The sequence below is a fragment of the Molothrus ater genome, chromosome 6 (genome assembly GCF_012460135.2).
Source record: "Molothrus ater isolate BHLD 08-10-18 breed brown headed cowbird chromosome 6, BPBGC_Mater_1.1, whole genome shotgun sequence".
In the NCBI taxonomy this organism is placed as follows: Eukaryota; Metazoa; Chordata; class Aves; order Passeriformes; family Icteridae; genus Molothrus; species Molothrus ater.
Window position 1 is genome coordinate 25657728 of NC_050483.2, and position 24338 is coordinate 25682065.

The 24338-nt window shown below is 48.1% G+C and overlaps 1 protein-coding gene across 1 annotated transcript; it reads left to right on the forward strand.

The window, feature by feature from the left end:
• Positions 1 to 233: 233 nt before the first annotated feature.
• On the forward strand, positions 234 to 23228 carry LOC118687455 (transmembrane protein 151B-like). Its single transcript, XM_036384433.1, has 2 exons — positions 234 to 760; positions 19920 to 23228. The coding sequence occupies exons 1-2, from the start codon at positions 671 to 673 to the stop codon at positions 21348 to 21350; spliced, it is 1521 nt and encodes a 506-aa protein (XP_036240326.1). The 5' UTR covers positions 234 to 670; the 3' UTR covers positions 21351 to 23228.
• The last annotated feature ends 1110 nt before the right edge of the window (positions 23229 to 24338 follow it).

Here is a 24338-nt window from a genome sequence, read left to right on the forward strand (position 1 = left end):
TCGGGCTGCTCCGTGAGGGAGCGCTTCCGCGGAGCTGCCTTCCTCCTCCTCCTCCTCCTCCTGCCCCTTCTGCTGCTGCTGCCGGGCCGCGTCCCGCCGCCAGCACGGGCGAACTCCGGGCGCTGGGGAAAAGCGGGAGAGGTGGCCGAGGCTGAGCTGCGGGCGGCGGAGGCGTGAAGATGCGCTGAGGGGGGGGTGGCCGCCGGCGGGGGCGCACCGGGGCGGGCGGGGCGCACCCGGGGATGGGGAGCGAAGCTCACCCTGAGAAGAAGACAAGAGAGGGCACCCCGGAAGGGTAGGGGTTGCGAGGTCGTATCCCGGGAAGAGAGCATACCCGGCAGCTCCCAGACGCCCGCAGAAGCGCGCCGGGAGCCGCCGGGCAGTCGCCTGCCCACCTGGGGGGGCCGGGAGCGGCCGGGGCACCCCCCCCCCCCCCCCCCCCCACTCCGCCTCGTCTTTCTCTCCTCCCCTCCGCCGCCTCCTTCCCTCCCTCCCTGCCCGCCTGCCTGGGATGGTGGAGGGAGTCGGGAGCACCCGGCAGGGCGGCCCTGGGCGCGAGGGGCGGCTCGCCCCAGCCCGGCCACGGCGCGGGGCGCGGTCCGCGGGGGGCTGCGCCGTCTCGGGGTCCCACAGCCCCCGCCGCCGCCGCAGCTGCCGGTGATGGCCAAGGATGTTCTCGGAGGGGGAAGCCGAGGCGGCTGCTGAGAGCGGGCCGGGCAGCACCCCCGCGCCGGGGGCCGCCGCCGCCGAGCGGGAGGAGGTGAGCGGCGGCGGGGGCGTCCGCCCCGGGCCGGGCCGGGCCGGGGAGACTGGAAGGGCAAAGGCAGCCCCGCCGGGGGCACGGGGTGCAGGGCGGTGTGGGGTGTGGGGAGCCGCGGCGGAGGAGGGTGCCCCGGCTGGGGGTGTTTGCGATGCGGGGAGAACGGAGGAGCGCAGCCACAGCCCGCCCGGGTACCTGCAGCAGCCGCGGTGCGCTGCGGTGCTGCCCCGCCGCGCCCTGCAGCGCCGGGGCCGCCGGCGGGACCCCCGCGGCCGCCGCTTGCGGGCTTTACCGACGGGGCCCCGGCACCCAGCCCTGCGCCGGCTGCCGGGCTCGGGGCGGCGGCTGGGCCAGCGGCTCTGCACCGGAACGATGCAGCGGGGGCGAAAGGGGGCCTGCCCAGTGGAAGTTTGGCCAAATGAGCCCCTTGGGGCTTGGCCTAGGAGAGCCTACCTCTTCCCTGGGACTGGTGAAATGGTCAAGGAGACTGCAGCTCTGCGAGGCACTGGTGGAGGTGGCCGGAGGGGCACAAGGAGCGTGAGAACGGGCTTGCAGCCTGGAGCTCTGTGGGTTTCAGGTGTTTGGGGGCAAAGGAGGACGTCATGCCTCTCCTCTTCCCTTGGGGCCTAGGCACTCCTGTTGCCTAAACTGCAACAGAAATCAGTGGAGAAAATATAACGTAATGTTTCTTCAGATCATCTGTGAAGCACTTACTGTGGCCTTGCACATCATAGAAAGGGAATAATGGATGTGTCTGAGTGTTGACACAGAATCCTGAGCCACGAGGTATTGGCCAGACAGAACTGCAGGCTGTGTGACAGTAGGTGACAATGTGTGTGTGCTATCCTGCACACCTGGGACAGCAAGCTGTCCTGTTTTAGAAATACCTGGGATTTTCTTCTATGCTTAATGTAGCCTTTGCTTCCAACAGTTTTGACAGGTCTGCCATTTACGTCATATAATCCATGTGCAGTTCATGGAAATGAGTGAACTTTCTTCATAATATGGAGTTAAATATGAATGTACATGCTCCTAGGAATGCAGAGAGCAGCCTTGAAACAGAGAAGAGAAAATTGAAAACAGAAGTGAAAGCAGCCCTGGAACATTGCTATGTGCAGTTAGTCTGCTTAAAGCTTTTGTTAGCAGGTCCCATGGCTCATCAACAGTCACATAATACTGTAGTCAAAATCCAGTAGCCTCAACAAAGCCTATGTGAAGCTGCAGGGTACTTAGCTGAAAACCAAACAGCAGTTGAAACTACCTATAATTGAAGATTGGCTTTGCAGCTCAGGTTGAAAAAACTGTCATTCATGGGTGAATATTAGGGTTTTCTCCTGTTTGATTGCTTTTTAAACATCTGCGACACAGTTCACTGTGAAGAGCTGTGGCTGGATCCAGGATACAGCTAGTGTTCTAGCAGAAGAGCACACCAATATAATTAGAGCCCTGCAGATGATCAATAGATCTTTAATGCTGGAAGGGATTTTTTAATTTTTTTTGGTCTAGGACCAGGAGCTACTGAAGGCTTTCCAATGTATTAAGTCCGTCATAAAAACATCTAAGCCATGTGTAGAAAGAAAGCACTTGATCTCTCTGCTAAGCACTATCTGTATCTTCCTTCTTTCATCCTCTTCTCAGTTCTTCTTCTGTTCCAACACAAACATTTGCACATTTGAGTCTATATCTCAAACGCCTGTGATGTCTTAACACTGCAATCCTACAATGTTGGTGTTTCCTCATGCCTTCCCCTTCACCATGTAAATAGTCCTTTTGCACCTGGGCCTGCAATTGCATGTCAATACCAATACCCTGTATTGGTATTGGTATTAAATGGGCATTTCATGGGCTCCTCTTTTAAGCTGTCTCATTTATGGATTTCACTTCAATCAAATGCATGGACTTAAATGGTAACAACGACTGAAAATTGCCTTTATTGGGTATTAAATCAATACTACCCTGAGCTAGTAACAGAGAATGTGTCTGAAGTCTAAGTTCTTATTTTTGAATGAAGGACATGCAAAGGTGCAGCTGCAGAGCAGGAAGGAGAGCAGCAGTTCAGTTACCTGCCTCTGCCCTTGTCCTCTTGTGCCAAGGACCACATGGGTTTCCTGCTGACTTTGCTGAATGTCAGAGCAAACCCTCAGATTACCTGACGGTGTTCTGATTTGGCTTTTTTTCTAATGAAACATTAGTTGCTTGAGCTGAACGACCTGGAACAGATGTGCTTTTGTTATTAGTGTGGGATTCTACAGTTCTACAAACTCTTCCGAAGAGGAATCAAGATTTTTTGGGGGAGAATATGCAAAGGATTCCTTTTTCCAAATGTTTCAGCAGTTATTGCTGAAGATTGATTCTCTGGAGATACTTGCCTTTGCTTTCCTTTCTGAAATAGTAGAACCTGCTGCTCTGTACTGCCCTGGTTAAATAGTAGAGTGGCTGCTTTTCTTGTTACTGTGACAGCCTGTACCCACACCGAAGAGTTGATAGTGACTTCTTAATTTCTGCCAATTTATAACTCAGTTGGGAAATGGTCTTAAAAATTAAAATCTTTAAAACTTAGTTGGAAATCAAGAGGGCTTTTTTCAGGAAAACAAAGCTGGTGAGCAGAAACATCATTTTTTGTTTCCAAAGCCAAGTAATCACTGAAGAAAGGTGAAAGCAGCAGCCACTTGACATTTTGAAATATGTATTTGTCTTGTTTGTACTGGCAAAGTCAAACAGCAGTTGTCCATGCCTGTTTTTATCTTCTCTTCTATATTTAAAAACTTATATTGGGTATGACATAATGTAATCAGTTAAGCTATTTAAATAAAAGGGAAAACCTCATGGGTCAGTGTTCCTGAAACCCACGGTCATTGGCTTTCTGATGGATATTTTACAGAAAAGAGGGGCCACTTAAAACTGCCTCATTTTCCTCGTGTTGCCATTGCAAAACACAACAGGGGCTAATTTGTAAAGTGCTACTTGTGGTCACAACAATGCCAAAGGGGTACTATGAGTTAAGAAACCATACATAGTGCTTGTGTGCAGGCGACAGTTTTACAGGCTTTCAGGTCAAAAGGGTAGCTGGGACCTTTGCTCTTCAGTATGCCCCTGGAGAGACACCTTCTGCTTGGGGCATTGACTCCATTTAGTTATCCAGCTTTTTTATCCTTTTCCCCCAACATTTCTTTTATTTGTCAAGGCTTATTTTATGGCATTGAAAACACCAGGCATACAGCCCTTACTAACGGACCAGTTAGCTTTAAATTGTCCCCATCTAGTTGTACCCAGGTGGATGAGAAGTTAAGCTGCTGAGACATTGTTGGCATCAATCTCCAGAGAGGGGCTATTTCCTCGTAAACCTCCCCCTTCAAAAGCTGCCCAGGGCACTCACATGGCAGACACTGTCCAGAGAAGGTAGGAAATGAGTGAGACAGGATTCCTAGGAAAACTCTCATTCTTCTCCTCAGATCTTCCAAAACTCATGCAAAAACCTGCTCAGCTGGTTTCAATCCCCTGAATGATAGGTGCTGGTTAGCCTGGTGGAAGGCTGTCACCATCCCAAGTGAGTATGACTGACCAAACAGTTATCTTTTTAAGGCTCAGTGCATGAGATTCCCCCTCTTGAATGAAAGTCAAATAGGACAGACCACTCTCTTCCCTTCCTGCCCTTGGTCTGTTCAGCAGACATAAATCAAAGAGTGCTCCTCATTCCTTTTTCCAAATTAGTTCCCTCATAGAGACAAAGGGAAAAGTCCAACAGGAGTGGCAGTCTTTTTCATGATCCTGCAGTTTCAGGCAGTATTTGCATTGCAGATTCTGTCATAAGAAAATCCAAGCTGAGCCATTGCATCTTTTTACTGCTTTTGTTCTTTTTGTTGTCCCACTTTATCTTCTGATCACATGTCTGTTCTTGGTGCCTTGGAGTTGGCTGTCTTCTCTGCACTTCACATGAGAAACTGTCAAGGGTTTTTAAAAAATTAATAGGAAATACCAAATTAATGTGTCTGAGCTCTGAAGGGCAGCCTGGTCTCCAGTTGTATGGGCCACTACAGGCAGAGTCTACTGCTTCTTGCCACCGTGGCTGAGCATGAAGTGAATTGCTCCTTCAGGCTGACTTTTCCAACCCCTCCAGCAGGGGAATTTTCTCAGTGAAGCGCTGGACTGTAGCAACTGTGGAGCTTGTAGGGTTCTGCTGCTGGAGGGTTACAAGGACAATGTAGGCAAATGGCTGTTAAATGTGTAGATGTCACATCATGGGGAAGGACAAGACTTGATGACTTGGTGGTAGCTCCCCTTCAGACTTGGTTTCTAATGCTGTTCGTTTAGGTGGACAGACAGTCACTTGATACTGGTAGAAAAGCAATGCGTCTGCACACTTTTTGGAAGCCCCAAATACTCTTCTTGTTCTCCCTTACTTAATTCAGAGACCCAAGAGGATGATCTTCCCCAAGAAGGGAAGTGTGGATACCAAGGATGCTTTGCAATCAGTGCAAGCCATTGCAAAAGTGAGGTGGGAGGTATCTTCTTCCTGGGAATGCAGCACTTTACTTCTTTTCATCTGTTTCTACAGCTTGGAATAAAATGGCTCAGATCATGGCCAGCGAGCAGGGACTTTGTGGAAACAGAGAGTAAAAGGACTAAAGTATCCCCAGGTAATCCCCAGTGAGTAGGGCTTGTTTCTCCATGTGTCCTAACACATTGTCATGAATTGACACCAAAAGTAATGGCTGCTGAGCTGTCACCAGCACTGTAAGGCCCTTCAGTTGTTACAGTGACACTGTTGTGACACAGCAGATGAGGCTGTGTCTGAGTTTTCACAAGTTCTACTTTTTGGATAAAGTATGGTTGAGTAGTTAATTAGTTTTTAAGTTCTAATAATGGAAAATGTAGTTCACTTTCAGACTCCAATCATTCATTGTGCTCCTCAGAGCTTAAGACCTGTAAAGTTAAAAATAGCACATAGTGAAACTTTTCGAGGTCACAGTTGCTGTAACAGTTCTGTTAACTCCCCAAAACTCTGATGGGGCATCTTCATTTCAGCAGCACTCTGCAGGGGAGCCAGCCCTGTGTTATAGCAGGGACGCTGCTGCAGTGGAGCTGGACAGGTCTCTGCCAGCAGCACCACACCGGGGGGACAGGGCTTGAGGCTGCCTTTGACAGGCACCCATGCCAGCTCCTCCCTGAGCACTGGCTGCTCTGCCCACAGCACCTCTGCCCCGCAGTAAAAGCAAGGCAGAAAAGTGCCTGAAACAGGCTTGACAGATGACGAGTGGGAAGGACGGACGAGCCCGGCTGCGCGTGGCACAGGAGGCTGGCAGCCTTCCCAGTGTGGAGTTCAGGTTGTGGAGCAGTGTCTGATGTAGCTGGCAGCCTCTCTCAAGGTGCCACACATGCCACTGGGAGAGGATGAGGGGGCTCACACCCCCTGAAATGTGTGAACTTTTGGCCTCTGTGGTTTTACATCAGGTGTATAATGAACAGAGAATCCCAACTCACAGCGCTGTTCCCATAGAGATGAGGTGTTGCAAATCCCAGTTCAGTATTCAACCACCAGAGGCCTTGTTCAGGAAAGATTGGTAGGACTGGGCCTCAGAGAAGATGGGCTGGAAACAGCCAGCAGCTGGTGAGAGCCAGGCCTGGAAAGGTAGGAGCTGACAGCAAAGGACAAGGAGCAGTCATGGAGTGTCCCACTCCTGGCAGGGAAACCAAGGGTAGGTAATTGAGGTGACTGGCAATGAGGAGTCTGAATAACATGACCTTACCAGGGAAGAGAGTGGGATCAGTCAGAGACTTCTGCAGGTCATGGCTTTGGGAGAGAAGTGATTTGTGGTGATGGATTTATGGCTGGAAGCCTTCTTCATACTTGTGTGATTGATTGCCCTTAGGAGCTGGCCCAGGAGTTGTGGAGCACAACACACCCACAGGAACAAGCTCTGCCATCTCCTCCACCCTGCAATGAGCAGAGGGAGCTCAGAGCACCGTGGAGGCTGGGGTGGTAGCATCTGCCAGTAGAGTCCTGCCAGCATTAGGGTCCCTCTAAACACCAAAAATAAAGAGAACAGCTCCCTCATGGCTTCCTAGAGGTGAGGTGGCCAGGCAGAAGGGCCAGTACCTGGTAGAAGAGGAGTGTAGTGAGGGCATGTGCTGAAAGGGTGGGGATGACAGTCTGTCTTCAGGCCTGAAGTGTTCCATGGTTCTCTGCAGGGGACTGCCTGTCAGCAGGCCAGGACAAGGAGCTAAACCCTCTGCTTCCCACCAGCTGCTACTCAGAGTGACACGGTGCAACAACTCGCATGCAGATAATGTACCTTCCTGGAGTGTGCTGCTGCAATGCTCATGTGAAATCACTTTATAAGTGCTATTTTTTCACTGTCTTCAGGAGGTGTAAGAAGGTGTGCTGACAGCATGCCATAGGTCAAAGTCAAAGCAAGAAATAAAAGCCAGGTGTCCTGGCTCTCAGGACCTCTTTTAACCATTAGGTTTTTTAATGAATTTTCAGTGAAGTTTTCTCCCACTGTGCTGTCACATATTGCTGCAGAATGTGTCACAGAGAAGCAAGAAGGAGGGAGAATTATATTTATAATGAAAACTTGTTTCTCCCAGGGAAGCATTAGCTGCTGGGATACTTCCTTATCTAAACTGGAGCACCATTATAAAAACCTGACACACTGAGGTCACAGCTGTGTTCAGCAAGGTGCAGAGATGGGGAAACACTCCCCAAACCTGACAGAGCAGCTGAAGGCTGAGTAGTGGCTGGGTGTTATTGCAGGGATGCTCAGCTCATCAGCAAGAGGGACCTGGCATGGCTGCAGCCTGAGCTGCAGCAGCCCAGTACCGTGGGGCTGGCACTGCCTCTGCTGAGCTGTGACTGAAGGGCTCTGGCTGGGAAGTCACACAGGGAAGGCTGGAAGTTGACAGTTCAAATTACAGAGCCATGTTGTTCTGGTTTAGCTAGATAAAAGGATGACCTTACAAATAAGTGAGGATAAAAATAAAACACCATGATTCTGGGCAAACCTTCATTCACAGATCCCTTTGAAAGACTAACCCAGACTTCACAGGAGCTCAGATCAGTCCTGGATCATATTTCTCCTGAGGACTTGAGAGCTGTTTCTATATCCTTCATTTAAATCTCAAGGTGTTCCTTTAGACTGAGCAAGGATTAAAAGGGATTCATAATAATCAACTGTTTTCCTCATTTATGACAGAGGCATTCAATGAATAAGCTGCAAACTAGAGAACTGGTGTGGAACTAACACTTCTCTGGCTTCTTCCTCACAAGGATTACTTTACTGGCTCTCTGCTTTTTCCCTCAGGGAAACTGGTCCATAGCTGTTGCCCAGCTTGGCTTCGGATCAGTCTCTTGCTTCCCTATGTTGAGGCTGAGGGAAGGTTGGGCAGGACACAAGACCTGTGGCAGTGGTGAGAACACTAAGGCACAGAACATGTTCCTCAAGGATGAGGAGAGCACCATGACCCTAGGAACCTGGGAGCAAGAAGGAACGAGCTTCTGTACACCACTGGACTGTGGCACTAAGATCCCCAGCTGCAGGCTGATGGTGTGCACAGCACAGGAGAACACACCTCTGCTGGGGCACAGCCAGCCTCCTCTGCCTGCTTGCTCCTCTCTCACCCCTGAGGAGCTGCAACTCCTGTGTAAAGGTGGGAGTAAAGCAAGCATTACAGGATTCCTGTTGAACCCAGATGAGACTTCGTCAAGCACAGAGGCTGGCAGATAGCTACTCTCCCCTCTCCCATCCCTGTTGTCCCCATCCCTCAAGGGCTGAAGCAGTGGGAGCTAGTTCCACTGTCCCTTCCGTTTTCCCTTGGCTGGTGTCAATTTTCCCTTTATCTCAGCAAAGCCACTGAGTGGACACCGGTGCACCAGTCAGCAAGCTGCACCTGGCTGATCCCTGGGGCCGTGGTGCTTTTGTGCTGCTGGCAGCATGCCAGGGGTGCAGGGAGCTGGGTCTGGCTTTCACAGGCTGGAGCACACTGCTGAGGATCTCTCCATTCTGCAGCCACAGGATGAATAGATGGGTGGATGCTGTCATCAGCCCTTTTTTAGCATGTCCCTGCAGTGTAGGAACAGGGGCAAGGGCACCTGCCTGGGCACCTCTGTGCAGCCTGGCTGGCTGTAGAAGGGGAGAGAAGGGGCTGCCTAGGCATGAGGCAGGCTGCAAAATACCCAGTGACACAGCCAGCTATGGCTCATGTCATTCACTTGGCCTTACTAATCCAACAGTGGCTGGGAACTGCATCCCAGGAGCTTTCTTGTGTTGTGTGATGTTTTTATCAGTTAACTGATAAGCGTTGAGGCAAGCCATTTAGTTATACCTGTGAAATTTACCCCGTGTCTACTGGAAACCACCAATATTCAAGGCAGGGGAGTAGGCAATATGAGCTAAGTACAATGGGTTCTTAAAGCGTGGAAAAAAGAACTGTTCTTGCTCTGAGGCAGCTTGAATCCCAGCTTTCCTTTCCTGATGAACTCATACCCAGCATTGGCATTACTGGGAAAAATCCTCTGCCTCCAAATATGTTTTTTTAATTGATACAGAGTCAAAAGCCAGTGGCAGCAACATCAGCAATTTGGGGGGGAAAGCAGTAATTTTGTTAGTGCAGCATTTTGGTGATCTTGTAAAAAGCTGCCACAAAAATAGCCCTGATTTCTATTTTGTAAATCGTGATCATTTGGTTGCTAGGATTCCTTGGCACTGAAGATGCAACTGCACAGTTTTCCTTAGAGCAGAGTGAGAAAGCATCACTTATGGATGTGTTAAGGGCCAAATTCTTCATGACAATCACATATGCACCCTTGTATTGTGCTGAGTGGCTTTCCCATCCTGCTGTAATAAGCAGCATATATGTTGACAGGGATCCAAATGGCTTCTCTTTCTTGGATTTCCTTTATTTCTGCCTGAAGAACTCAGATGTATCCTGCAGGACCTAATCCTGAATCTGACATTTTACAGTACTGTAGAATCCTTCTGTCCTGACCTCTGCTTTCCTCCCCTTCAGGTGCTGGCTTGAATTTATGAGGATGATTAGTGTGTGAAAGAGCAGACTGTCTTTGTATGGTATTTCAGGGGCATCCTAGCATCTGAAATTCAGGTGGATCAGCAAGATTTGTGTCTTTTCATAGTTCTGACTTGTCCTGCGATAGGCTCTGCTGCAGAAAGGATTTAACGCTACCATTTTGTGCACCTGCCTACCCTGAGGTGTTCCCCCTGACAGCTCCCTTGATGGAAGGAGGAGATTATGTCTCCACAGGGATTTAAATCATGAGAAACCAGACAATGCCTGCTCACCACAGGAGGGCACTTGCCAACGCCTGAGCCAGTGATGCTACAAACACGTGGAGTGTATGATGCAGGTTCTTATTTTCAAACCTAGTAACAGCATTTCTGCTGCACACTGACATCATGGCCCTGCCTGCAGGAACTTCTTATTCTCACAGGAGTTTCATGGCAGACGAGCAAATAAATGTGCAGCAACCAATCTATGTGTTCAAGGGCTGGAGGGAGATCATCTTTGATGCAAAATGGATTTTTTTGGTTGCCTTCTATCCCTTGTACTTCCCTTTCCGTGCTACTGGCTCAGCAGGAGCTGGGGGTAATGGGCTTCTTGCCGTTCAAGATGGATGGCAGGAGGCGTTTTGTTTCAGGCTCCCCAGGAGGGGATTGATGAGATGGCTGTTGTAATATCTCCCTTTCTCCTTACCAGGCCTGATTACTGATACCCCATGTGGTGCCAGGATTTGGTCACATGGTGGAGGAGCGCTTCTACCCACCATTACACCAGGGTCTGGGTTAGCACAGGCTGTTGGGCTCCTTCTCACTGTACTAATGAGCATCTGACCTGGGAGTTCATTTAGCCCTGGAAAACAGTGAGAGGTTGCATTTCTCCTGCAATTGTCATCTCCCTGGTCACCCCAGACTTCTTAGGCTGGTTTTTCACTTGGATCAGTTAAGGAGTTGGAAGAAGATAGCTGCACGCACACCTCTTGTGGCTGCTTGGGGACAGTGGATAGAAATCTCCTTGTTCTTGCATCATCCCTGTCCACTGCAGAAGTGGTGAAGCCCTTCTCAGCACCAGAGGCTGGTCCTGGTGTAAGGGCTCTCCTCAGTTTTGATTAATAGCACAGCCTAGGGCTTGTCTAGCAAGGACTCAGTGGTCCTCTCTGTGGTGTATCCTGCTATCAGGAGGTGGAACATACTCCCCTGCCCTGTCTTGACCAAGATTGAGGAGTCTGTCATAGTTAGAGACAAAATTCTGCTTTCATCCAGACTCTGGTCACCACCTGCCAGAGTGTATGGCTTGTGGTTATTGATTACTCTTACCCTCTCAAGTATCTCATTGGGATATATTAATTACAAGCATAAATCCACAGGGCCAAATTCAGTTATGACTGATGTTCATTTATCCACCATTTTTCTTCTTTCTTAGCTGATTTTATCTCTTTTTTCTCAGTCCTCTGTCAGTGTTTCCCCCATTCCTTTTCCCCCATGGTCAGGAAGATTATTCTTTCTAAATAAGAGGAAAAAAATACAAGATTAACTCTTTGCTTACATGAGTAATCAAAAGATGTGGGGTTGTTTTGTTGTTGAAAACAACCAAGTCACCTTGTAGCCCCAAAGCCAGGTTTTGGCAGAGAGCAGGAGCATGCTGTGATGCCACATCCTGCTGAGACACAGCTGCAGCATCAGCCCTGCAGTATGCTCTCACCTCTGTGGAAATCCCTGGTTCAATTTAGCACAGCCTTATCCTTCCAGGCTGTGGGGAGGAGAGAGGGGCATAGATCTGTTTTTGGAGAAGTTCCCAGCAATGAGAAGGCAGCCATTCAGGATTATCTGCTTTCCATGGATGAGCTGGGGGAACTGCTGGCTCAGAGCATGCTTTGGTGCTGTCAGGCTCAGTGCTGCCTCCATTAATCTTCACCCAGGTCCTTTCTCTGGGGGTGATTCCCTCCTGCCCAGGCTGACTGGTCTCTATCCTCACCTGCCAGCACCCTCCTCCTGCCTCAGTGGCACTGGCATTTGGAGCATGTCCTGGCTATCCTTTTCCCTCTTTCACTTCTTCCCACCTTCCGTGTTTCCCCCTCATTTCTCTAATTCCATTCAGGCCACGTCTTTGCTACCCTCTGTTTTCTCTCATTCTTTCATTTTAGACATGATAGCATTTTCCTTCAGCAAATTTGCAGCTCTTGAGGTCAGCCACCAAGGACAAACGCATGTGGGATTTAAAAGAACAGGAAATGCTTTTGACATGATTTCCCCAAAGGAGAATTTTAATGCTTTTGAAATTGGGGAACACAGCTACCTGTCTGTGAACCAGGCACAGACAGTCAAGTTTGGCCCCAAACTGTCCACAAAACAAACAGAATAAACTCATGCTGTGACAGCATATTTTCTGCTTATACAGCTCATGCTGGAGCTTTCAAGGAGACTGAAGAATAAAGTCTGACAGAAGAGGAAAAAGTCCTTTTGTCAATAAACACATATGAAGAAATAGCAGGGATAAGTCAAAATTATAGATCAAATGTTTAAAGAATGTGACTCCAAGATAATCTGGCATATTTCCTTTAGACATCACAGGCTATTTCTTCCCCTTCTATTGATGTCAATTTGGCAACTTTCAGTTCAAATTTATTGTGCTGGTTGAAATCAGCAGGGGAAAAAAAAACCAAGGGTTTTTTCAGTGTCACTGTAACCATTTGCATGCCATGAGCACTAATGAGGCAGCTAGAACAGGAGATGCTTCAAGCCCACACTGCTACACAGCTGCTTCTGGAGTAAAATTCAGCTACTGCTGAAGGTCACACATAGCAATCTAGGTGATAATGTGCTCTACTGAAGCTTTGGGAGGTTCTCTTAGTAGTGTATGCAGAGCTGTTCATGGAATTGTTCCTGGCAGTGAACACTGGAAATGTGAGGAGCACCTCAGTGTCCACATAATGCTTACAGCCTTGTTTTTGTGATTGCCACTTAGCTTTGTGAAAACAGTTGTCTTGTATAAGTTAATGGGGTATTTAGCTATTAGACTGGCAGAGTTCTGCAGGAATAATTACCAGATTTGACACTATTCACTGGAATTAGGCATAAAACCACTGCTGGTAGCATTTACAGTTGGCACAAACATGAGCAGGCAGGTCTATAATGATGAGATGAGCACAATTCTGTTTAGAGATCTCCTTAATTTGATAATTTAGTTACTCAATCCAAAGCCAAATCTGAAGTTACACATCTCAGGGTGGAGAGTACAGCCAAACTTTCAGCTGTCCTAAAAGAGTGACTCAAAAAATACCTGGGAGCCAAGTGAGTGAGAGGTTGAGCATGAACTCCTGGGATGTTGCTGGGCAGAAATATCTTAATGCAACAGTAAAGAAGACAGTAAAAAGGGGGAATGAGTGGGAGTGGAAGGTGATTTTATTTATTGGTATGATGCCAATGAAATAAGTGCTGAAGTCCTGTATTTACTTGCAAGGTACAGACTTAAGAAGGATCTCAAGGTGAAGAGAGAGCAGAGCTGAAGAGAGAGCAGAGTACTAGAAAGAGGTAGAGCAGTGAAGTGAAGGACTTGAAGACTTTGGCTCCTTTAAATTGTCAAAAAGAAAGCTGAGAGATGTCATAATTAGAATGGAGAAGTCTCTTCTGGGTGAGAAGGCAGTCATATAAAAAAAGTCTTTCATCACTTGGAGAATGGGCATCCTCCTGCCATGAATGGGGCCTGAAGCCAGACAAAATTACAAAGGCAATAGAAGTTCATCACCAAAACAAATTTCAAAGGGAATGGCAGATTCTTCATTTCTTTTAGGGTATCAGTTGAAACAGAGTTTATTTATGGAAGATGAGCTTTTACCAGCCACTGGTTTCTGGGCTGTCCATAGGATGGCAGAGTGAAATTGCGTTGCCTGTGAGACACAGGAGATATGAGGAGAAGGCATAGTGAATCCCAGTCTTAAAGTGTACATGTAAATTGTGTTGTAATATAAGCTGAACCTTCCTGACCCACCATAACCTTGCAAAGTTGGTAGGAGAAATTTCTGTGACTACCTGTAAGGGCTAAAGAACTGTCTGGTTGTTTATTCGCTAGTAAGAATCCCTGCCACTTGTGGATGGCTGGTGGCTGAGTCCTGCTCAGTCCACACTTGTATCCAGAGGCCAGGAAAAGCAGCAAGCCAACACTGGCAAAACAGAGGCACCAGAGTTTCAGGTTAGGCATTCAAAAACCTGGGCTAGTGGAATCAGTCTGGGCTTCTTTGAGTGTGGCTCTTCCTCCTCCTGCTAAGTGGGGAGCTCCTTTAGAGGAACAGGAACAGCCAGACCACCTTGGCTTCTGCCTGAGGAATTTCTATGTATCCATTAAGAGAAAGCAGACCTAGAGTCATAAGCACAATTTGCTTTTCCAGAAATGTGTTGTTCTCATTCTTTAGCATCAGTGTTACATTTTGAAGATACCTTTTAAGAAAAAGTCAGGGTTTGAGGGAAAGTAATTTTGTTTTCATTCTTGGCCACCCCCGGTGCAGTCACTTTCAGGCTCAGTTAGGGTGGTTACCAGGTACAACTTACCTACCAGTGTCCTAAATCTGGTCACTTGTCAGGAGTCAGGGGATGGGTTAGAGAGCCAAAACCCTGACCACCAGGCCTTTGCTCCTGGCCACCAGAGCTCACCACGCTCAGCTCCAGATGTTAAGCAGGGGATGTGCCCAGCTGTGCACACCCCCTTGACTCTCTCTCTCCACCTCTTCACTCTAGGCAAGATTAACAGCCCAAATCTGCACTCTCCTATAGCACAGAGCACGTTTGAATGGTTTTAATTATGGTTGCTGCAGCCAGAACCTGACCTGCCTGCTGTTGAGCCAGGAGGAGCTGGGTGGGTATGCCTGTGCAAAGGAGGCTTCACCTCAGCCCTTGCAAACATGCTTTTGATCTTGGCATCTGCCATCAGAGGGTGCCTTTGAAGGCAATTGCCCTTTCAGCCACTGCCTGGATGTTTTATCATTTGCAAGCTGAGTTTCTTAAAGAAGAAATAATTGAAATGTTGCCAGCCTGGAAACTTCTGTCTCCTACAGGTGTCGGTTGAAATTCCAGTTCTCCATCAACAGTTAGGGATTTCCAGACTGTTTTCCAGTGACTATGGCCACAAATTAAATAGCATCTATCATTTTAGTGTCTCAGAGTACTCTGCACCACCAGAGAGCAAAGAAACCATATAGAGCTTACTGAGTGGTACGCAGCCTTTGCTCTGTCTGAGCTTTCTAGAAATGATGGTCAAAGAAATCAAGCACAGAGCAGCACTGTGGGGCTGACTGACTGCCTGGGGCTAGGGACAGGTCAGGGCAGGCTATCCCTAAGCCTTGTCACTCTCCACACGGTTCACAACACAGACACCCACAGCCCTCCCCACTCACACCACCTCTCACTCATGGCATTTTCCTCATTCATGCTGACATCTACTAAATAATTTGGAAAATATTTTTGGTTACTGTTTTTAAGTGTGGAAGAGTTAAGTGAATTTTGGCATGTGATTATGGATAGTTTCAGCAAGAGTTACCCAGAGTTTCCAATCCAGTTAGGTGCAATGAGAAGGGAGGCTTCTGAAAGCAGTTCAGTAGCATGCCAGAGAGTAGCAAGACGTTATTAACAGCATGTGTACTTAACACAGCTTGAAATTCATAAACAGTGAAACTGACAGCTCAGCTGTGCTGCTTCATGGCATTCCATTCATAACAGGGGATTTTTACCATTTGTACTGTCATCAGAGTTGGTTGGGACCTTTTGGGTGAAACATTTGATTTGAAAAATCCATTCCTCTTTGCAATATGTGGTTGTAGAATCACAGAACAGTTTGTGTTGCAAGTGACCTTCAAAGCTCCTGTCATTCCCGCCCCCTTCCATGGACAGGGAGATGCTGCACTAGACCAGGTTGCTCAAAGCCTGTCCAACCTGGACTTGAACACTTGCAGTGATGGGGCATCCACAACTTCTCTGGGCAACTTGTGCCTCATTTAATTCATTTTTTCATTTTGTCAGGATGTTTCTCAGGTCAATGCTGGAAGCAAAGCTCAAAGAAAAGCCCACCATAAGCAGAAGAGGGAGGACATCTCTCTTGGTTTGGGTTAGAGAACCAAGCCCTTTAGTTTTATCTTGCAGACAAAGTGCCTGATAACTGATCCTCCTTCTATTCTACTCTCTGTTTGGTTCTGGCTTTCTGCCAGGCTCTCTGTCTTTTCTTTCTTCGTTTATTTCTTTATGTTTCTCCCTTAAGATTTTCCAGGGGTTATGCTTTTATTCCACATGAAAACAACACAGATGCCACAGTATTCCTCAAAGAATGCAACTCCTGTTTGCTGGCTAGCCCAAGTTATCATGGAAATTATTGGTTTCCTTAAGCATTTATTGTACTCATCCAGAAATACAAGCTTGCCCTGTTTCAATCTGAAACACTATGTACAGAAAGGAGAAAATTCCACACACTACCACAAACATAATTCTTGTAAGAAGGTGGTATGTTAATTAATAAAGTCTGAGAGCCACTGGTTTAACATATTAATGAATTTGTTATGCAGAGAGAGATCAAAAGATATATTTCCTTATTAGATTTTTGAATGTCTGAAGCTTTATTGTAGTTATGTTCTATTTCGTGTCTTTCTTGCAAGTTTCTGATAGTATAATTCTGTTAGATAATTAGTTCAGCAAAGAGAAAGAGAAATAGGGGGTTATAGGCCAGATGAACTTGGTCAGAACTTGAAACAGGCAGGACAGCAGGGGAGGTAGACCCTGGAAGAGAGATCCTTTTATAACTGAGGACCTGCAGAGACTGGGCTTTGCTTAGGAACAACAGCAGGAGCAACACAATGGGTCAGAAAAGCCAGGTGAAAGAACTTGTGTTTTTTACCAAAGGGTTATGAACATGAAGGCCCTGCTGAACTGGACTAGGTGTGTGAATCAGATGTGGCAGTGGCCTCTATGGCTGCATGTATGCACTAATTCAAGGAGGAGAGAAGCTGCCTTTTTTGCAGGCTGCTGTGAGAATAGTGGAGAAAATCTGTCTTGGGCTGATCCAGCCCTTTCAGTGGGTTGAAGAACCATTTTGAAGTGCCTCCAGAGGATGCATACAGAAATGTCATCTTGAACCTGCAAACCTCTGAGCTACTGCCAACCCATCTGGGTGCTGCTCTAGGCCTGGTGGAACCAGAGCTATCTCATCCCCCAAGGGGGACATGGCATCTCATGGAGATGAGCACATTAGGAGGCATTTGCCCACTCTGATATGGCCTCTGATAGCCCTAAGCAGCAGGGCTGGTTGAACCACCCCTTGGGCAGAAGCCAGCCTGTGGGTTTCAGGTTGCACCACAGAGAAGCTGTTAGTCAAAGCAAGTGAGATAAAGGGAAGGTGGGATTCCAGTGCCTTTGGCAAACAGTTACGGCGTGGGACAGCCCTGTTGCCTGGCTATGCCCAGGGCCAGGCTGACAGTGCTTCCAACAAATCATAGAAAAAAATGGGGTTCCTGGAGCTGCATCGATGACTTAGGCACTCACCTTACATTAAAACTGACTGCTGGGCATTTTTTGGTAGGTCCACTGGCGCTGTTCACTGTGTGAACCATAAGTGTCTTTAAATGAGAGGTACCTGCAGAAGCCTGAATGAGAACACAAATTCATGTCTTGGGATATTGTCCTGCTGTTCCTTCTGCACAGTCTTAGGGCATGGACTAGAGAGATGTCACCTCAGAAAGCCTTCAGGGCAGGAAAAAAAAGGATAGAGCTTCATTACACTTTATATTTTGCATTACTATAGAAGTTGAAAACTCCAGTTTCATGTCAAAAAGAGACAAAGAATAAAAGTCAGTAATTTCCAGTGGGTTTCCTGTGAGTCAGGAGAGCCTGGGGCTCTGACCTGGTCCAGTGTACAGCTGGGGCAGAAGCCTACAATGGGGCAGTAACCACACTGAGACTGAGCAGTGGGCATTTGATGAGAGTTTCAAGATCTGAAACTCTCCGTGACTGCACATAGGCTGCACGTAGAGGATTCACTCCCAAAACTTCTCTAGTTATTTTTTAGCTGAGTTAGGGACGGCCTAAAGCCACCTTGTAGCTTTCCTCTAAGTTTCATGCAAAAGGCTAAGAAAAACAGCCTTATTCTTACCTATACCGAGTTTTTTAACTGTCCTACCTACAGAAGTTATGTACTCTGTAGTTTATAACCCACTGAGCTTCTCTACATCTGTTTTACCTGCTGTTAAGAGAATTCAGAAGCCAGAATAAAGCCCAGAATAATTATACTTTATTCTGACACATGTACAAAACTTTTGGGATAAGAATATAAACTTTTTTACAGATTCCTTCTGGATGCATCAGGAAGAATCAAGGGCCAGATTCTGCCCTAAGTCCCTGCAAGTGTATACTGGTGTAACTTCTTAAAATCAGTAAAATTACTCTGCACTTACACAGTGTCAGATTAAAAGCTATGAAATCAAAACCAAACCCCATGAAATTTAATTTTGCAGTGTTCACAGCAAGTCATAAACCCTCTTGTGGTTACTTAGGAGTGGTTTTCTGTCTCAGGGGAAAAAAAAAAAGAGAGAAGCAGTATTAAATCTGACCCTACGTCCCTGCAAAGTTAGATGCTAATGCTTTCATCTTATTGAGAGGACAGCAAACTCCTCTTTCCAGTGGCACCATGCTATTATTTCCTGAGTTACAAGATTCTGCTTCTTAAATCCCTTGCTGGTTCAAGATCACTTACTGAGTCCTAACCACTGTAGGTCCAAGATAAGCTTTACTTGGGGAGAAATTTGTCTGTGGAGAAAGAAAGAGAAGACATTTCCTGAACCTAGTATCTGTTGGCATCTACAGAGCAGTTTGATGCATTAGAGGTGGGCCCTTGGGAGAAGGAGTAACAGTGTGCTTCTATTTTTGCATGAAATCAGGCTCGGTAGAGGGCATGATGATGCATGAGTATCAGTGTGTATCTGCTTTCTCACTGTCATTTCCTCAGTTAGGCGAGAGGCAGAGGATGGCAGTAACCAAAGGGATGCAAACAGCCCTCCTCATTACCAACTAGGGCAGTGGGGATCTTTCTTCCTGCACTCTCTACAGACAGACAGCTGCTAGCCAGTGGTGTAACTCATGCTGCTGCTGCTCTTTGCAGGGACATGACTCTGTTGGAGCTGCTTGGCTCCGTTTGGCATTTTTCTTTATAGCTGAACATGGCATGACAATGCAGCTGATTCACTGCACCAGGCTGGGGTAAGGACTGCAATTGTGCCCTCTCAGGGGACGAAGTGGGAGTACAGGAGTGTGAACCCGGCTCTGCTCCCAGCCTGACTTTTGGGACTTGAAAGAGGGGGGTGTGCTGTTTTAAATATTCACGCATACACCCTTAGCTTCAGCACTGAAGCTTGCAAGTATTTTAGGTCAGAGCTGGTGTAACCAGCTTGAAGCAATGCTGCATCGAGCAGTAATCTTGACAATTTTTTCAACTAAATGTGCTTGAATCTAGTCATTTTCCTGATGGCTCATCTCCAAGAAAATGGTGTCGATCATTTGGTAGGTTTCAGGGTTGGATGTGAGTCAGCTCTGAGTCAGGCAGCAGCTTTAGCTTCGTGAAGTGCTGGTCCTCCTGTGCTGGCACAACCTGTGGGGCCACAGCTCTGCGACAGACACTGCTCCTGAGCCTCCCCAACAGCAGCATGTGGGAACTTAAGCATGGGGCACTCGCAAAGCAAAGGGGCAATTCCACAGCCCCACATTTTTGGTTGTTCACTTGCTCATCACTCTTGACCTCTGAAGATAGCAGGGTGTGTAAATGATGCTGGTGGCAGGCAGGGAGAAGGAGATGGGGACCTGTCTTGCTCCCTGCAGAGGTGCCCATCTGACCAGGGTGTGGGCACAGCATGTCACTGCTGCACAAACAACTTCCCTCCCCAGAGCCAGAAAGAAGCAAGGAAAGAGCTTTGACCAGAGCCCTCTGTCCCTAGCAGGGTGTTTCTGTTTATATTGACATTTTTATTAAGTAGGGTGGTGTCCCAGTTCTCAGGGAGTCGAGAGAAAAGCCAGACACAGCCTTGATGGCAAGCAGCCACTGTGTGTGTTGTGCAAAGCAGCGTGACTGACGGGTTCCTCGCTCTCTCTTTGTCTTTTTCTCCCCTTGCACGGTGTGATTGAAGCAACGCCCTGTGAAACAGTCCCTGAGCGCTTGCATGTGCCGAGAGTCCCACTGGAAATGCCTCCTCCTCTCCATCCTCATGTATGGCTGCCTGGGTGCAGTGGCCTGGTGTCAGCTGGCCAGAGTCACCAAGCTCAGCTTTGATAGCTCCTTCAAGGGCAAGTCTATGATCTACCATGACAGCCCGTGCTCGGATGGCTATGTTTATATCCCGCTGGCCTTCCTCTCCATGCTGTACGTGGTGTACCTGGTGGAGTGCTGGCACTGCCACGTCAAGAGGGAGCTGCAGTACAAGGCAGACGTGGACAGTGTGTACGAGTGCATCAACCGCATGCAGCAAGCCACTCCATGCATCTGGTGGAAGGCCATCAGCTACCACTTCGTACGGCGAACCCGGCAGGTGACCCGGTACCGCAACGGCGATGCCTACACCACCACACAGGTCTACCACGAAAGGGTCAACACACACGTGGCTGAAGCTGAGTTTGACTACTCTCACTGTGGATACAAGGACATCTCCAAAGAGCTCCTGGGCTTGGAGAGCTATACAGCCACCAAGCTGAGGTTCACCAAGTGCTTCAGCTTTGCCAACATTGAGTCTGAGAACTCTTACCTGACTCAGAGAGCTCATTTCTTCACAGAGATCGAGGGGCTAGATGACTACATGGAGGTGAGGGAAGGCATGCAGCTCAAAAATGTGGATTTTAAAGAGCTTATGATGGCCTACGGAGACCCGGATCACCTCCCGTGGTACGTGTCCCATTATGCTTTCTGGGTGGCAGCTATCCTGATGATCTCATGGCCGCTCAGGGTACTCATAGAGTATCGGACTGCATATGTCCATTACCACGTGGAGAAGCTGCTGGGCCTGGAGTACACAGCGCCCTTGGCGGCAGAGGAGCCCCTGTACCGGTACCGCATGCCCCGGGACAGCACGCAGGACAGCACCGAGCTGGAGTGGCACATCTGCACCAACCGGCAGCTGATCCCCAGCTACTCGGAGGCCATGCTCATGGACCTGGCCAGCTCCCCGGCCTACAACAGCTACACGGTGTGTCACTACGGCCAAACGGCCCACGGCTGTGAGCGCTGCAACCGCGCCTCCAGCACCTCCTCCATCTTCTCACGCCACGCTTTCCACAGCTGCAGCGGCAACTCCCGCCTCTCCCTCAACACCAGCCGCTTCTCCCTCTGCCGTGTCCATGGCTCCCACAGGACAGGCCTCTGGAGGAGCCGCAGCAGCAGCATTGCAGACCGGGGCTGCCAGGATGAGCAGTGCTGCTCCTACTCCAGCCAGCTGGCTGTCAACGAGAACCCCCCCACCTACCACGATGCTCGATTCTTCCCTGTCCTGATTGTGCACAGGCCGGAGGGGCAGGACAGGCGGCATTTCTACGTCAGGCGTTCCTCCTGCCTAGAAACCTCTCTGTGACAGAACTCTGTGGTCACTTGTCTCCACTGCTCTGGGACAGGGATTGCAGAGGTGACTCCCGTGGGGAGCCTGCAAGTGTCAGTCTCTACAGCAGGTCAGCAGGACAAGTTTCAGCTCTTCCCCCTGCCATTGAAAGAGGACAGAGAGACTCTGACCAACACCTAACCTCATTTCCAAGATTTTCTCCCCCTCCACCTGGTCTCCCATGTCTTTCATTCCCCATTCCTCTCACTCTTTCACTCCTCACCCTTCCTCTGCTCCTTGATTTCCTGTCTCTCATACCATCCTACCCTCATACTTTTCTTTGCATTTCAGTCATAGCATTTGGTTGTTGTGGCTGCTGGAGGATTTTAAATGCTTGTGCTTTGCCAGTACATTTGCCCTCCTGGATGCTTTGTAAGGTAAGAACCTTAGATAAAGCAAGGCACAAGGCACACAGCCAGCCAGAGTCAAGTCAGGAGAATTCAGATCTGCAGGTGCTGAGTCACCTCCTGCAAACCCCAAACGAGGTGCTTTTTTAAAAATTTTATTTTCCCTAGTCTTTTTTTCCTCTTCTTTTGTCATTCCTTCTGTCCTTTATTCATGCTCTTCTCCTCTCTCTTTATACTCATCTTCCATTTTTTTCAGTTCTCTCACTTCTTCTTTACAGTTTTTCTGGGGTTTTGCCAGTGAGGATATCTTTCGGGGTGTAATTATCTTCCATTGGGCAAAAGTAAGGTTTTCATGACACAAATGTCACTGACTGCTCACAGAGCCACAAATGAAGCCCTTGAGAAGTGCTGAGGACTTTCTTTCAGGAGCAGTGATGTACACCGATATCGCAAAATGCCCTTTACTCACACTGCCCTGCCTGGTCTGCAGCAGAGACACTGCTGCATTTCCAGCTGTAGTTTACCTTGTCCAGCTCCACCCCTGATAGCAATCAGCGAGAGCCATAATGTAGATTAGTGCCCTGTTAATGCCACTATTTTTAGGACAGTAGGCCTGGTTTGTGGTTGTTTCATTCCTTCGACTTGAGTGCAGCAGCACAGGCTTGACAAGGGGAGAGGGGCTGGAGAGAGAAAGGTAAATATGGTATTAACCCTCCCACTGAGAGTCTGGAGCTGTTAGGAAGCTCTTCCACCCACAGTGTCTATTACAGCAGTTGTAGGACTGCCTACATTACCTTTCAGCTCTCTGTGTGCCCTGAGGAGGGCTTTTGGTCTGCAGCCCACTTCACCTTCCCAGGCGAGATGTGGTGCCACCCCAGCCCCAGGCAGAGAGCACAGCTGAGAGCCAGCCCCACTGGCCACTCCTGCTGGGGCTCCAAGTTCTTCCTGCAAGGCTTCCCCTGGAGCAGGTGTAGCACCTTCCAGAACTAGTGCCAGCCTCTCCAAATCCTCAAGGTGTCTGGTCCTGACAGAGTGTGCCACTGCACTCTGGGCTGTGGGCTCTGCCCCCCTGCCTGGCCCCCTCTGAGCCGGGGGCTGGTCTGAGAACCCCTGAGGACCGACCAGGCACCTCGCACCTGCCTGACCTCCGTCCCACAAGGGATGGTTGTATGCCGAGCAAGCTCCATACCCCTTGTCACATGGCTGGTGGAGATTATTATCCACTCTGACTCACAGGAGAATGCAATACGATCGCAATATATAGGTCACTTTCAAAACCAGTGTTGTCTCACCCTACCTTACAAGTAGGTAAGAAACTGAGCCCCCAGAGGGGCTGGCAACAAGTGCTTCCTCCCAAGTCCATTTTGTGTGTATCAACATGTAATATGAAATTTGTAAAGTCATATTGATATGTGTAGATTATATGTAAGTCTGCATACTTATATGGTGATTTCTTACGGCATTGACTGTTGCACCATGTTAAATACATTTTGGTTTTGTTTGATGACTCTGTTTTGATGTGCTGTGTTTATTTCAACTCCAGAAATGGAAACATTGGCAATACCTGGTTAACCTGCTGCAAATGACGGCACCATCAGAAAGGTTTTTAAAATTCTTATGAGTTGATCTTTTTTAATGTAAATACTTCATGTGTGATTTATGTGACATTTTCATTCTGACAGCTTGGCATTTATCACAAAAGACAGATAACACATATGATGTGTTAGTTTATCACTTCTAAAAAAAAATAACCATCCCAGACATGTGGAGGAACAATGTTTGGGCTTGGGGTGATGATTATGATTGAGCTGGGGCCAAACTGGATAACCTTGAAACTTAGAGAAAAATCCAAATTTAGATCCACCAATTTCCACCTAGTTTCCCTCATCTATACCATGCCACCTGCCACACCCAGGCAGAGCTGGGAGAGTTTGGGAACCAGGAAAGGATCAGGCCAGAACTCAAAGCTCAGACTCATACCTGATATCCTGGTATTCTGAAGACAAAGTAAATGCAGGTCTTTAATTTGTATTCACATGGAAAGTTAAAACCAGCACATATGAAAGATGTAAGAGCTGGATGAGGCTGAAACAGAGAGGCTGGAATATTTCAACACAGTTGCTTGCTGAAGAAGGTGGTTGAGAGGAAGACAAGAAAGGAGAAGGGAGGAGATGGTAGAATAATATAAATTCAAAGAGAACAGAGTTCAGCTGTATCTAAGAGAATTCCCAAATGAGCAGCATAACTCAGTTATGCCCAGACAGAGGCAGGATGAGTTTCAGCCTTCTTGTGAGCTGCTGTTGCTGCTGCAGCCACACGTGGCTTTAAATACCATACTCAAGGTCTCGGGATGGCCAGTTTTGTCCCATGTGTATGCCAAGATGAAGAGTTATATTTGGGTCCTCAGAAGTGGCCACGTTAAACACTATTATTATCTGACATGAACAATCCATTATGATGGGTTGGACAGAGAATGGCGATAGTTTATTCTCAGTTTAGTCCTTTTCAGTGACCTGAAAAGCCATTGCATTTTCCAGTGGCTCTCAAGCTTTGTCCTTGTCAAATTTTGGAAAGTCCTGAGGGTTTGTGCTTCCTCAGTCACTGCATTCTGGGCCAA

What these genes read in the sequence shown, in the direction of transcription:
- LOC118687455 (XM_036384433.1), top strand. Translation starts at nt 671, where the DNA reads ATGTTCTCGGAGGGGGAAGCCGAGGCGGCTGCTGAGAGCGGGCCGGGC. An exon ending in CCGCCGCCGAGCGGGAGGAG is followed by an intron (nt 761 to 19,919) that starts GTGAGCGGCGGC and finishes GTGTGATTGAAG; the next exon opens with CAACGCCCTGTGAAACAGTC.